The sequence below is a fragment of the Stigmatopora argus genome, chromosome 19, assembly GCF_051989625.1.
Source record: "Stigmatopora argus isolate UIUO_Sarg chromosome 19, RoL_Sarg_1.0, whole genome shotgun sequence".
Taxonomy (NCBI): domain Eukaryota; kingdom Metazoa; phylum Chordata; class Actinopteri; order Syngnathiformes; family Syngnathidae; genus Stigmatopora; species Stigmatopora argus.
In genome coordinates, this window is record NC_135405.1 from 3,101,634 (window position 1) to 3,116,607 (window position 14,974).

A 14,974-nucleotide genomic window follows, 5' to 3' on the forward strand; every position below is an offset into this window, starting at 1 on the left:
GACTATTAGAATATTAATTGCATTAGCATCAAACAGTTGATGTCAACCAAACAACATTAACCTATTTCTTTTAAGAATGATTAGGCTGATAGCACAGCAAAAAGGTGGTTAGCTGCCAAGAAGCCCCAGACTGGGGATGGCTCTTAACCAGTGATGAAAAAATTGCAGACCACTGAGTGTAAATGAATGGTTTTGTTTGTCTTTTTGTGTTTCTAATTGGCCGACCATCAAGATATAATCAATCAGATATCAAGGTGGAAAATGATTTAGAAATTTGAAATCAAATTTTGATGAAAATTATGGAAAATTGTTTAGTCAAATGAAATTTTAATGGTAAAAGCAGCAGTACTCCAAACGTGAAATTTGAAGTGGAGAAACAAATCTGCTATGCAAAATTTAGGAGCACTGAAAAGACAGTGCTTGATACCAAATTCCAAAGTACTATTGATTTATTTTGATAGTGGCATCCAAATTGTGTTGACAGATTAATTGACTGAATTGACAAAAGTTTCCATATTTCTTTCCGAAAAAAAAAAAAGGAAAAAAAAAATATGGAAATCCAATTTAGTGGAATGTACCAAACACCATTATTAACTACACGATTGGAATTGGAGGATGAGGCTAAACATATGTCTGCATAAAAGAAAAAACTTTAAAGAAACGCATTAATTTTGGGTTGGCAGAGGGAGATTGCATTTCTCAACAGGAAACATGATGAGCAACCCGGGATGAGAGTGCAAATGTTCCTGACCAAACCAGCAGACATGAAAATAGCGGATCCATTTTGTGCTCTGTAAGAAGTTTCTCTCAGTTGAAGCGTATGAGGAGACAGGTAAGATAAACTTTTTGACGTAATCAGACAAAATGGCAAGCACTCCAATATTGATTGGAAAGATTATTGCTCGGGGAGCAATGCTGTAAGCCATAAGGAACTTTTTATATTGGTTTTATTGTCTCCATATAAAAAAGCGTTTCAATTGAGACTACACCTTCTTACAGATAGTTAAAGTAAACAATTGAGACTACACCTTCTTACAGATTTTTAAAGTAAACAATTGTGACTAGATCTTCTTACATATTTTTAAAGTAAACAATTAGAGAGAAAAGAGAAACTACAATGGATAGAAATGTAACTAGAATTTAATTTTATGCCTGACTATTGAAAAATATTGATTAAGAAAGTTTTATAGGAGATGATTGGCAAACTCCAAAGACAATGGAATGTTACATTTGATAATAAGACTACTAGTTTGGGATATTTTGAAAAAAAAACACTGAGGTTAATATGCAACGCAATACACATTGTTAAATGAATTGGGACTTGATTAGTATGCATTTTAAAAGTAATGGGCTTTAATTGCTCTAAAGGATACAATTATGCTAGAAATATTGACCCTGACAAACAAGGGGTGGTTACATTTTACTGGGTTCAATTCTATTTAGAATTATAAATGTGTGCATTTTGTTTCTGAATAATAATTGATGTGAATCTAAACTGTTACAGAGAACGGGAAAGCTGTTTTCCTGAGGAGAAAGCAGCCTGGTTTGCTTTTTGTATTTTTCCTATTTTTAGTATGATTAGTTAATTTGTGTAATTGTAGGAAAGAGGAAAAAGCAAATATGGGTTTTGATCTTAACAAGGAAACAGTGTTCAAAATAGAATATCAGCTAGCATGTTTAATTTTGACTGATAAGGTATTTAAATTTTCACAAACATAATGATGGATGTTAAGCATGTGTTAAAGACAACGACAGAACACAGCAGCATACACAACAACAAAACTGAGCCGATCTCAAGAACAGTCTGCAGACGAACTGTACAAAGCTAAAGGCCTACCGTGCCTACCAAAAATGTATTCCATAATTGAGCCATAAATGTCTCAACAGGGGGGAGGTATGGTGAAGAGGTATAAATACCTATTTTAAAATTTTTGTAGGAACTGTTTAATTTGTTATTTTATTGATCTGTAAAGAACATGGGATCTCCAGAATCATTTGGAGTGACAATGGAGCTCATTTTTCAAACAGCATAGTGCAAAACATGGCAAAACAACTGGTAGAACTAGCTTGAGATTAACACTTTTTGAGATAGTTATCCAAAGAACATGTAAGCTGCCGTGATCTTTTGTCTATCTTGCAGGAGGTGGTGTAGCCAGGTGACTGGATCCTGATCCGAGTCATAAAAGTGAAGTCCTGGTTCTCTCCACGATGGGAAGACCCATTCGTGGCCCAACTCACCAACCTCCACAGCAGCAAAGATCGCTGAAAAGTCAAAGTTGATTCAGGTCAAGAGTTCGAGACAGGTGACTCTGAGTGGACTAAGTCGGACGGTGTCAAAACCCTTGTCCGTGAAGAAACTCATCTGACGTCTACTCACCAGCCACGAGCACCCCTCACTTAACCCTGACCTCCCATAGACTTTGCACCTCTATACAGAAGCCACAGTGAAAGCTGTTGTCATCCACATCACAGTGACTGGACTGTCAGTGACAGCCTGGGCGTATCTGAACGCCCCACCCACAGAGACTCGAGTTGGAAAACAAGTGCAGGAAACGTCCTGCCTCATCACGGGAAAGGCAGAGCCAAGCGGTCCGCTCTTGGACGGGGACCCAATCTACATCAACAACATCGGGGTTCCCTGCGGCGTACCAGATGAGTATAAGCTCGCTGACCAAATTGCACGACTCCAGAACAGGACGGAGGAAGGGTTTGCAGCCATCCATGAACAGTTGTCGGTGACCTCCTGATGGCGTTCCAGAACAGAATTGCTGTTGACATGCTCCTGGCAGAGAAAGGTGGCGTGTGCTCCATCTTTGGCGACCAATGCTGCACGTTCATCCCTAACAACACAGCAGCTGATGGGAGCTTAACCAAGGCCCTGGAGGGCCTTCGATCCCTCAACAGCAAGATGAAAGAACATTCTGGAGTCGACACCTCAATGTGGGGCGAATTTGGTAGCATGTTTGGCGAGTACAAACAGTTGATTGTATCAGTTTTAATGTCAATCGCTGTTTATGCTGCCATTCTCACAACTTGTGGATGTTGTTGCATTCCCTGTATTCGTGCGTTATGTCAAAGATTAATAACAAATGCCATAGAACCAGTCAAATCCGAAATGTATGCCTTATTGACATCTGGAGGCGAACCACTGGACGATGATGATGACGACGACGCATCTGGAGATGAGGAGGAAATGCAGTTCATTGGACTGCCTGACATGTTCCCAGATGCTAAAGACTATGGCATTGACTTTTGAGTGTAACGTTTTCTGTTATTTTTGTGATCCTGTAATGTGAAAATCTGAAAAGAAGAGGTTATGGGTGATGATATTTTATAACAGAATCTGGATAAACAGGAGGGTTATGTTGGAATTATTTTATATAAGTTATCCTGATTCTGGTATGACTGTCGAAATGTTAGTTAATAGAATTGGGGATGTCTTGACCCCCTGGGGAGTTTTCACCTTATTCAACAAAGAGGAACTACCCAGGGGGGCCGACGCCTGTCTGTTTGAGCCATTGTGTGAGAGTTGCAGGAGACTGTAAAGATGTTATCTTGAAGGGGCATATGGTCATGAACAAAGAACCTTTTGTAACTGGGAGAGATCTCGCTCTCCTGTGATCAGCTTGAAACTTCCTGTAACTTGGACACTCCCAAAACACAATAAGAGACTTGGCGAGGGAAGATTTTCTTCAGAGTGTTTTTGGAGGACTGTCACGAGGGACAGTCCCTGAACCTCTCATTTTTTAAATAAAGTTAACTCAAATTCTCTGTGATTTCCTTCTTTTCAGGTTGGTGAAACAAATGTCTGGTGTTTGAACCTAACAGATTTCAAATTGTATATTCCATTTGAGAATTGTGTTCATACTGGTAGTTTGTTTTACCAGGAAACATATGTTGTGAATAAATGTTTTGTCATTGCGACATGTGTTCAGCATTTCCCAGTTACCAGTACTGGTGCAATCCTTGATGTGAGCTGAGAAAAAGTGAAAAAGAAATGTTATACCAATTTTTAGTCACAAATTATGGGTGCGCGTTATACTCGAATAAATACGGTATAACGAACCACCCGACCGATTTACATATTGAATATGTTTCTTTGATATAAGCTGCGGTGACTTGGACCTGGAGGAAGACCAACTGAGCCAGAAACACATAAAGCAGCGACCCGTCAAAATCTTGAAATGCTTTCATTGTACATGTAATCCCTTTGTGTACTTGATTTTCTTGAGTTTTAATATATCTTGTGTTCCGTCAATATCATTTATGCTTCCGCATGGCAATTGAAGTTATTGTTTTCGAGACTGATTTCCCAGGTGACCAGGTAAATGCACCTGTTGTTGTTTTAAAAAAGAGAGAAGAGAGCAGTCACATCAGAAAAAGGAGTTTGTGCACATGTTATCTAAAGGAAAATAATGGTTGTAATATTAGCAATTTGGCATTACTTTTCTTTTTCTTGTTTGTGCATGCGTAAGTGTAGCAATGTTGACAAATTGGGTGAATTTCCTGCCAAACTGAGTGGGTTATATTTATGGTCTGATTTGTTTGGATTCTTTGTGATCTGGCAACCATGAGGTATAGCGCGCCATTGGCTCATAATCTCCTTACTTGGGAGTCTTTCTAATCTAAACACTATTATTTGTATGCGCAGTGTAATTTTCTTACATAAATGTTAAATGTGTGTACAATTACTCCAACACCAGTAATCATTGAAAACAAAGAATATTTAGGTAAAATCAGGGAGTCTTATAGAGAGGATATGCTCACAAAAGATTAACAAATAATAGATTGGAGAAGAAATTCAAATAGGGGTACAAACATGTACTAAAGTGTCCAATCAGCCCGCCATGCATGTTTTGGGAATGTGCGAGGAAACCGGAGTACCCGGAGGAAATCCACGGAGGCCCGGGGAGAACATGCAAACTCCACACAGGTGGACCGACCCAGATTTGAACCCAGGACCCCAGAGCTGTGAGGCTGACGCACTAACCACTCAGCGGCCGGGCTGCCTGGATTAGGTATTTCCAACAAATCAATTTCTAAGACGGCACACAAGATAAATTGCCTAATGCTTGTGTCATCACTATGCCACAGTGAATTCATCCATCGCTTTTGTGTATATAAAACGCAGTTTTCAACACTTCTACCCGTATTCCAGCGTGTGCGGTCGATTGGTCGTCAGTCTTTTGGTCGCGGTCTTTTGGTCGCCCGGACCGCGACAACGGGCGACCAAAAGACCGGGCGACCAAAAGACCGGCGACAAAACAAGGTAAAACAACACGGTCTACGCATCAATAAAAGCCAACAATGGCCATGAGCAGTTTCACTGAGCCGACATGTGAGTGTATAAGAGTTTGTATGTACATGAGTTGTCCCCTTAGGAAGGGACGTCAGTTAGGGTCTTAACAAGTTTTCCAACAAAAAACAATAAAAGTCCGGGAAATTTGGAGCTTTTCTTTAGCCTAATAATTAATAGGGCATTAAGTATGACTAAATAGTAATTCGCAGTTTGTATTTAGGGAATTTGAGCAACGATTTAAATGGTAATTATCGATAACCTTCCGGGCGACCAAAAGACCAGCGACCAAAAGATCAGCGACCAAAAGACCGGCGACCAATCGACCGTGTACCGTATTCCAGCAGTAAACTGATAGTCAGAACAGCAAGTGCCATTATATTAAGCTTTAGTGATGTTAGCAAGCACTTGGCATCTCCAACAGTGCATCATGCTGAACTAAGCCAAGGATACTTAAGCAAACAAAGCCAAATTTCTCTAGTTATTAAGCATTTTTTGAAGATACATCGATTTAAACAAAACAATAAATAATTGAAATAACTTTTGAGATAGGATCCAATGAGTAGTTGAGAAGGTACTGACCTTCCTATAACTGGTGATTTGCTACCATTCATATTACTGTTTGTTCTTTCCCATGGCTTCCGTGGCATGTCTGTAGAGAAAATAGAAAAAAACAGAAATACTGTGAGTAAATGAAAAGTGTAAATATACAGTACACTATACACATATGTTCTTTGTCCTGATGCTCACCTGGCGTGCTACATGCCGACACTTTGGGGGTTGTGGTTACTTCACCCTCCTCCTATATGACAGAGAGGTGACAGTTCATATAGAGATCAAAATATACCTGGGCGATATAATGATACCGGCAATTATCCTCAAATAATTTTTGGCAGCAATAATAAAAACTTTCTATTAAAGCTGATAAATATAAGCTGTAATTACACTACCCAAACACCATATCACTAATTATTTAGCAGAAATAGCGATAGCGCTCACAGAGAATGGGTGATAACATGGGTTAAGTTTATCCAACTTTTTGTAGTTTTTTTAAAATGGTCATATCCTCAAATAATTTTTGGCAGCAATAATAAAAAACTTTCTATTAAAGTCCATAAATATAAGCTGTAATTACACTACCCAAACACCATATCACTAATCATTTAGCAGAAATAGCGATACCGCTCACAGAGAATGGGTGATAACATGGGTTAAGTTTATCCAACTTTTTGTAGTTTTTTTAAAATGGTCATATCCTCAAATAATTTTTGGTAGCAATAATAAAAACTTTCTATTAAAGTCCATAACTATAAGCTGTAATTACACTACACAAACACCATATCACTAATCATTTAGCAGAAACAGCGATAGCGCAGCGCTCACAGAGAATGGGTGATAACATGGGTTAAGTTTATCCAGCTTTTTGTAGTTTTTTTAAAATGGTCATATGTGAGGTAAATTTACATTCATAGTTTCTTTTTGTGAGGCTGAAAATAGTCTGCATGCCAATGGGGACGAAGTCATCAGTTGATTATTCACTCATTCATGTTCCATACCGCCCATCTTCGAAAGGGTTGCAGGGGTTGCTGGAGCCTAACCCAGCTGTCTTTGGGCGAAAGGCAGACTACACCCTAGACTGGTCGCCAGTCAGTCATAGGGCACACATAGAGACAAACGACCATCCGCACTTTCAGCATTAGCTTAGATGGCGATATAAAAGAAGGAAGAAAAAAAGGAGGATGGATATTGTGTACAGTTAAAAAGGATTTTTGGTGAGTAAAATACGGCTACATTCCTAAATAATTTTTCAATTGTGGGCCAAGTTCTGATATCTGAAAAGCTCCAGTGTTTGTATTTAATCACTAAATGCTGCTAGGAAGTGGATTTTACCCTATTTTAGTGCAATTTTTGCCGTTTCGCCATTGACGTCCATCTCTGTCTTTTCCCGGGGAAATCACCTCCCTGGCCCGGTTGTAATGTCTGAAAAGCTCCAGTATTTGTATTTAATCAATTAATGCTGCTAGGAAGTGGATTTTACCCCATTTTAGTGCAATTTTTGCCGTTTCGCGTATGGACGTATCGACCTTCATCGCTGTCGTTTTCCCGGGGAAATGATACTCCGGGCCTGGTTCTGATGTCTGAAAAGCTCCAGTATTTGTATTTAATCAATACAGGCGCTCCCCTACTTACGAACGAGTTAGGTTCCGAGCGATTGTTCATAAGTTGAATTTGTTTGTAAGTTGATTCAGTGCTATATTTTGTATTATAATTTATGTTTAAGGCCTATATAAGTATATTGAAGGTTTATATAAGTGCATTTGTATGTTTAAGGCTTGTATAAGTAACACGCATTGGTTTGTACTGAAAAAAACATTTAATAAAATGGAGAGAATATGTACAGTACTGTATAGAGAGAGAGAGAGATTTATGTATTAGAAATTGGCCGAAAGAAGCGATCTAACGACGATTGCAGTGTTCTTTTTTTCATCATAAATGATGCGGTAGCACTGTATGGCATCATTCAATTGATTTGCAAACTTTGTGCAACGTTCAATATTTGGGTCCTGCTGCTCGATCTTTCTGTTTGTAAATGGTACTGACGGTCGAACGATTGCCCGTGAAACGCTCACCACTCTCACGCGCATCAAGCTTCGTTATTATTGCCACTCGTTTCAAATGAAATGGCTTGCCTCTTCCTTGCAACTCCCTCAATAGAAGCATTTCGCTTTTTACCAACCATATTCAATAATGGATGCACGAGATATTTAATGATACAAATGAAAAAGGTTCTTTGCCCACTGGAGATACGTTCACGCACTTACGTATTACACGAAGAAGAAGGTAGATGCTGGGTGAGCTGAGCCCTCACAGCGCCAGGCGTATTAGCGGCGGAAAGAAGCACTACTCGTAAAAAAATACACAATTGGACTTACGAACATTTTTCGACTTAAACGCAATTTGCAGACATGTTCGTATGTACCGTTGTTCGTAAGTTGAATGTTCGTAAGTAGGGGAGCGTCTGTAAATGCTGTTTTCGGCTGGATTTTACCCCATTTTCGGGCAATGTTTGCCGGTACGCCATTGACGTTCATCGCTGTCTTTTCCAGGGAAAATCACCCCCCTGGCCCGGTTGTAATGTCTGAAAAGCTCCAGTATTTGTATTTAATCATTAAATGCTGCTAGGAAGTGGATTTTACCCCATTTTTGTGCATTGATTTATTGATTATTTTTTATGTGTCGCAGCTGTAGCTGCAGTCAAGGTTTTATAGCCATAAAATAGTTTTTGGGAGGGTTGGATTGATTCGTTGAAGGCGCTACGAGAAAATGCACGGACCGCCACTGCTTTTTGATAATTGCACTTGTGTACTTGTATTTCTGTAGAGGTGCGAAAACATGGTAGTCATAATGGGGTGATCCTACTTAACGGTTTTTCGTTTATCGCGGCCATGTCTTTAACATTACCTTTTATTAAGTCTGGTACATATATAACTTTTAGGGGGGGGAAATCTCACATAGAATCAGACACAAGGTGTCAAAAAAGTAAAGGTTTTGACTTTGTTGTTGTTGACTTGGTTTCTGTTGGCATTTTTTAAGATGTAAAGATCAACATAAAAACAACTAAAATGTGTGTAACCGATAGTATTATATGTTCTTTTAAACACATGGAATCCAAAGGAGCTTAAAAAGGCACTAAAGAATTGACCAGTGAGTTCAGACAGGAATGCTGTCAGTGTCATAATTATCAAAGGAAATTGGACAGAATTAGACTTACTGATTTCTGGTCGGGTTCAGGTGACGAGCCCTTCTCTGCAATTTTTCTTCTATATAGGACAAGACATTAAGTTTTATAATTTTTTGTATTAATTGTCATTTCTAATCATTTGCGACAGACATATTATATCAAACACATTATATCAAATTCAACCAATTTATGATTGTACCTTCTTGCCAATAAGGCGCTCATCTCCTCCATGAGCCCGCCTCCTCCAGGAACATTGCCTCTGGACTCTGATTTGGCCCCTGTACCCCCGACAGTCCCCAACAGGGCTGCTGCCAGAGCTGCCCCTGCATCATCACTCTGAAAATATATATTTTTTAGATAGAAATATTGCGACAGCCCCCAGCAAAATTCATGGAATCACCAGTCTCGAAGGATGTTCACTCCGTTCTTAAATTGTGTAAATAAAATCACTGGGATAGGATCCAGCACCATTGGGAACCTCGTGTGTATAAGCGGATCGGAAAATGAATTATTGAATAAATTAAATCATAGACATGACCAATGTTACCTCTAATTTTTTGTTTGTCTGGGCAGAAAGACAACCTCCCTGAGCACACTGAGTACCGGTGTGAGCAACATCATCATTGCTTGCTATGGGCACACACCAGTATCACACCTGCCATAATCAGGTGCATGTCTACTACACATAAATGATTTAGTAATAATAAAATGTAATGATTAATATCTATGAATGGGCGGCCCGGCGGATGAGTGGTTTGCGCGTCGGCCTCACAGCTAAAAAAAAAAAAAAGGGATTGTATTTTGTGCGCTCCATATGATTTGCTGTGCGCAGAGAAGACGAGAGTAGTGCGCAATTGCGCAGGCGCGCAGCTTAGAGGGAACATTGGACATGACTCAAAATAATAGACATCAAAATGGAAAATTTGTAGATTTAAGAAAAAGATACGAATAGGCTAAAGCTAAGGAAAATAAGTGGAAGGTGGATGCCATATTTAGTGATGCATCCTAATTCCGCATTGGCTAAGACGATGACACTGGGACTTTATTTGGTGACCTTTCAATAAGATTTATGAAAATACCGCCAGAAGAATTTCCACTTATTGATGACTTTGGGCATAAATGTCAGGGAAAGGCACTGGGGAAATGGAATTTGTTACATCTTCAATAAATCTGCAGGTTTATGTAAAAAAATTGGACATATAGTAATACTTTGTCTTTCTCACTGTATCTCCCTCGCGTAAAGATATCTACGAGCAGCGCTCGTACAGGTAGCATTTTTTTACGTGTTTTTTTACAGTTCTGAGGCATGGAGAAGCAGCAAGTTCTGACTCGAAAGCCGCGGTGGAATACATTAACACCTTTGCCTCGGTTATCACACAAAGAGGTTGAAGTTTAGTTTAACGTATGATTAAAACTTATTTTTAAGTGTGTGTGTATAGTAATCTCAGTTCATTTAAGTTTAATTAAAAGTTTGTTATGTTATGAGCATGTTGCCGTCCATCAAGTCTCTCTCCTGTCCTTTCTATATCTCTATCGTCCGCGGTAAGCCGCTACCGTCTGTCTTTACTGAATAATGTCACATTTTAGTATTGAAAATCATAACCACTATATAGATACTTTTTACTTTGTGAGTGGGTGGTGAATTAGAACAAATAAAAATATGTTTTCCATTGTAATATCCTGTTTTTGGTGTTTTTTAGAGGGTGGGAACGGATTCATTTGTATAGTTATTTTCTATGGGAAAAATTGATTTGAGATACAAATAAATTGACATACATATATATATATATATATATATATATATGTATGTGTATATATATGTGTGTGTGTATGTATATATATATATACATACACACACACATATATATACACATATATATATATATATATATATATATATATATATATATATATATACGTGTATGTACGTGTACGTGTATGTGTGTATATATATATATATATATATATATATATATATATATATATATATATATATATATATATATATATATATATATACACATACACGTACACGTACACGTACACATACACAGGTGAACCATCAACCGGGCGCTCACCCTTGGCACTTTGCGTAGCTTGGCTCCTGCGAGGGCAGCAGCCAAGCCTGAGGTGGGACGGTCTTCTGAGGGAGAGAAGAGACCAGCAGGAAGGGGAGGTGCTGGGGGCGGAGTTGGGGTCAAGAGAGGAGGAGACGGCCCAGGTGGGCTCGTAGGAGTCCCAGCTGGAGTTAGTGAAGGAGGCAGAGGTGGAGGCGGCGGCGGAGGAGGGTGTCCTGATGGTGTGGTGGGCGTGGCAACCGGGGTGGTGGCCAAAGATGTCACAGTAGAGCTGGATGGCAGGGGTGGAGGTGGGGGAGGGGGCGCTATGTTCAACCCCGCTGGCTGTACAATTTCTGTATTTGGGTGAAGTGGAGGCGAAAAAATAAAGATAAAGCAAAGGGAGACAGTTGGCCTTACAATGCAAAGTTCTGAATGACCGTACAATGAACAGTAATACATCGCCTCTTTGCAGACTGACTATCGCGACTTAACCATATCGCAGCTCGGATCCGACAAAGATACGTGAAAAGTTTATAGTGTAGTAACAATTAGAGTGGGGCGCCCGCGCGGCTGAGTGGTTAGCCTCAGCCTCACAGTGGGGGACCTGGGTTCAAATCCAGGTTGGTCCACCTGTGTGGAGTTTGCAGGGTTTTCCCCGGGTACTCCGGTTTTCTCCCACATTCCAAGGCTGATTGGACACTCTAAATTGAGCAATTCAGAAAATGAGATGATGAGACAATTAGGGTGTATTTCACTTGCCACTAGGGAGCAGTGTCGACCTTTGTGATTTGAATAATAGTATAGAGAGGCTTATAAAGTCCAAATAATATTAAAAAGACACCATAAAACACTGTCCCTACATTGCGGTTTTGGAACCTATATACCCGCGATAAACGAGGTATTACTGTAAAATCATGTTTTGTACAACCTCGCCAAACAAATATTATCCTAGTCATTTTAAGACAGCATGGATGAGGGGGAATGTAAGAGTTTAATCTAAAATAAAGTGTTAGTGTTAAAATCAATTGTCAGTTGTTTTTAGGAAGATGAGGATTTCTAGTAAAGTATTGATAAATATAGTTCGTGATGGGGCAGAAGCTTGTCTTGTCTCAGCTGTCCGCTTAGCCAGGGTTGCCTCCTACCAAAAAGCAGAGTTAAGAAAACCCTAATCCCTTTACCATGAACTCAGTACTGACCGAATTGGAGTATTTTAAAATCCTTAGGCAAATCTAAACAACGACAGTAATCCTGCTGTCTCTCTCTCTCTCTCTCCCTCCCCCTCTCGCTCCCCCCCTTTTCCCCTCTTCCCCTTCTCTCTCTCTTGTCATCACACACAACTGCAAGAATGCTCACATACAAAGAATTCTTTAGGCAAGGCAAGATAATGGCAAGATTTGAACCACAGAGGTCTGGGAAAATTAAATTGAGAATAAGATCACAGATGAGATAATTTTTCTCAAAGATGGTAAAATATCTTAGATGACAATGAATTATTGATGTTAGTGTGTGAATTGAAGGCAGTGAAAGACAGTAGGGAGAAAAGGATAAGGAAATGGTCGGAGGCCTTACCTTGGGTTTGAGGTTGATCAGAGGACCCCAAATGCAGTTTGTGGGTTTCTTGGCCTCCTGCTGGTGCTGTGTCCGATTCCTCTGGGCCTGGTGGGCCCTGGCCCAGAGGCAGGGTGAGATGCTCAGTGGAAGCAACTGCAGCAACGGATGATGCTGTGGAGGGAGAGGGCAAACCAGGAGCATGGGATGAGGAGGGGGGAGACGAGACGCACGAAGAAGTGAATGGTGGCGGGGTTGGCGGTAGTGGTGGGGTGGGGCCTGCTATGCCAGTAGGATGGTTGTGTGGCAGGATTGTGACTGGGGACGGCGCGGGAAACATTGGTGGACCATTGGGAGACGGCGAGGTGGGCTTTTGGGTGAGCGGAGGCTGGGCCGCAATGGGGATGAGTGGCCGTGGCCCGGCAGCCTTCCCCGGTGGACTGCTGATCATGACCGGAGGTGATGGGGGCAAAGGTGTAAAGCTGTATGCTGAACACACCACAGACTTGGCCGCGGTGGCAGGGCTGGAGGCTGCAGCTGGGGCAGGAGGTGGTACCTGGGAAATTGCCTGCTGTCTCCTTGGAACAGTGGCGTAGTGGGGAAGGACTGGGTGGAAGGCCGAGCCAAGTGAGGTGGCAAAACGGGACGCCGAGTGCCTTAGTGGTGGTGTAGGGGGTGTCGTGGAGGAGTATAAAAGACCCCCCGGAATTGAACCGGTATGGCTGGATGGAGATGTAGGCGTGGATGATGTTCTGCTATACTCCTGAGGAGTGGGACTGCATAGAGTGCTTTCAAATGCTAGTTGCACGGACAGAGATGTTGGAGGACAACCACAAGGGGCAACAGGAAAAGGACCGATGCAGGAAGGAGGCAGCCATCGTGCACACAACAGAGGGATGAAAGGTCAGGAGAGAGATGGAAGGAGGGTAGAGGGTGGGAGAAAATGGAGCAGATGAAGCAAGAAAAAAAGCACAAAGCTAAACAACAGTTCTATTCAAGGGTATTGACTGTATATCAATTAGCTGAAATGATGTAGCTTTGTTAGTAAAGAATCAGAAATTGCTAATAAATGCAACATACGCACAAAGCTTTTATAGTCTGGCTGAGAGATAATAGAAAAGATGGATGCCAGAACAAGGGGGATGCAACTCATTAAGCCAAGCCAAGGAACACAGACAAGCCAAATTTACTCCATTAGAGGAAATGTAAATTATATCTATCCAATTTCTAGACCACATATCCTTATATATCAAATCAAATCAAAATAAATAGTAATATAAAAGTATAAAAAGTCACATCCCGGCTAGGTAAATTCTAAAATATTACACAGTCGAAGATATTGCACATTGTGTTACGATCGCGCCGTGTCGTTGTGGCGCGATCGGGAAAGGATTAGGACCCAGTCGCGGGGAAGCAGGTGAGGACGAGGCAATTAGCTTCAAAACAACAACTTTAATAACTTAGGAGGGATGTTACAAAACAACGAGGACTTGTGAAACGGAAACGAAACCAAACCGGAAACAGGAGAACAAGTGGTATCGAGGAGAAGGGTAGCGTGGCTGCATGGCTATGGAATCGACGCAGGAATTTGCACAGTATCATGCAGGACGATCCGACAATGACTACCATTCACGTGGTGCTTAAATACCCACATTAGGAGGTAATCACAGATGGTTTGCAGCTGCTCTGACCTGACGGCAAGCCAGGAGGGACAAACGGGCCGCTCCTGACACATTGTTATTGCACACCCCGAAGTTATTGCACAGAAGGGATTGTGTGTCGTGCTAACGCAACTTCAGAGTCCTGATGGCTGTGGGAAAAAGACTCTCCTTAAGTCTATTTGTCCGTGCTTTGTGAGCCTGTAGCGTCTGCCAGAGGGCAGCAGCTGGAACAGGTTGTGATTGGTGGTATTGGTTCCTGACAATGTTCCTGGCTCTGCTAAGGTAGCGAGGGCTGGCAATGTCATCCAGTGAGGGCAGAGAGCAGCCAATGATCTTCTGGGCAGTGTTGATCACTCTCTGCATGGCCTTTCTGTCTGCTACCGTGCTTCCAGCGTACAACACTGTAATGCAGTATGCCAGGATGCTCTCCACAGCGGCTCTATAGAAGGTATAGAAAGTACCCTCAGGAAATGGAGTCGTTTCTGGGCCTTCTTCATCACTGCCGTGGTGTTGGTAGACCAGGAGAGCTTTTCCGTGACATGGACCCCCAGGAATTTGAAGGACTGGACCCTGTCTACGCATACTCCATTTATAAGGAGTGGGGCCAGATCTTTTGTCTGCTGCCGTGCTTCCAGCGTACCACACTGTGATGCAGTAATCAAAGGAT

General features: G+C 41.2%; 1 protein-coding gene across 5 annotated transcripts in view; it reads right to left on the minus strand.

Moving 5' to 3' along the window:
• enah (ENAH actin regulator) overlaps positions 1–14,974 on the minus strand; it is a 90,194-nt gene that overhangs the window by 12,096 nt on the left and 63,124 nt on the right. For 4 of the 5 annotated variants that reach the window (XM_077586604.1, XM_077586602.1, XM_077586603.1 and 1 more), the window contains exons 6-11: positions 12,668–13,444; positions 11,117–11,451; positions 9,238–9,374; positions 9,069–9,117; positions 6,047–6,098; positions 5,879–5,948 (exon numbers count right to left, since the gene is read on the minus strand). In XM_077586604.1, coding sequence (XP_077442730.1) covers positions 5,879–5,948; positions 6,047–6,098; positions 9,069–9,117; positions 9,238–9,374; positions 11,117–11,451; positions 12,668–13,444 — 1,420 coding nt within the window. The remainder of the gene's footprint in view (positions 1–5,878; positions 5,949–6,046; positions 6,099–9,068; positions 9,118–9,237; positions 9,375–11,116; positions 11,452–12,667; positions 13,445–14,974) is intronic. The other variant, XM_077586606.1, reaches the window with a different exon arrangement.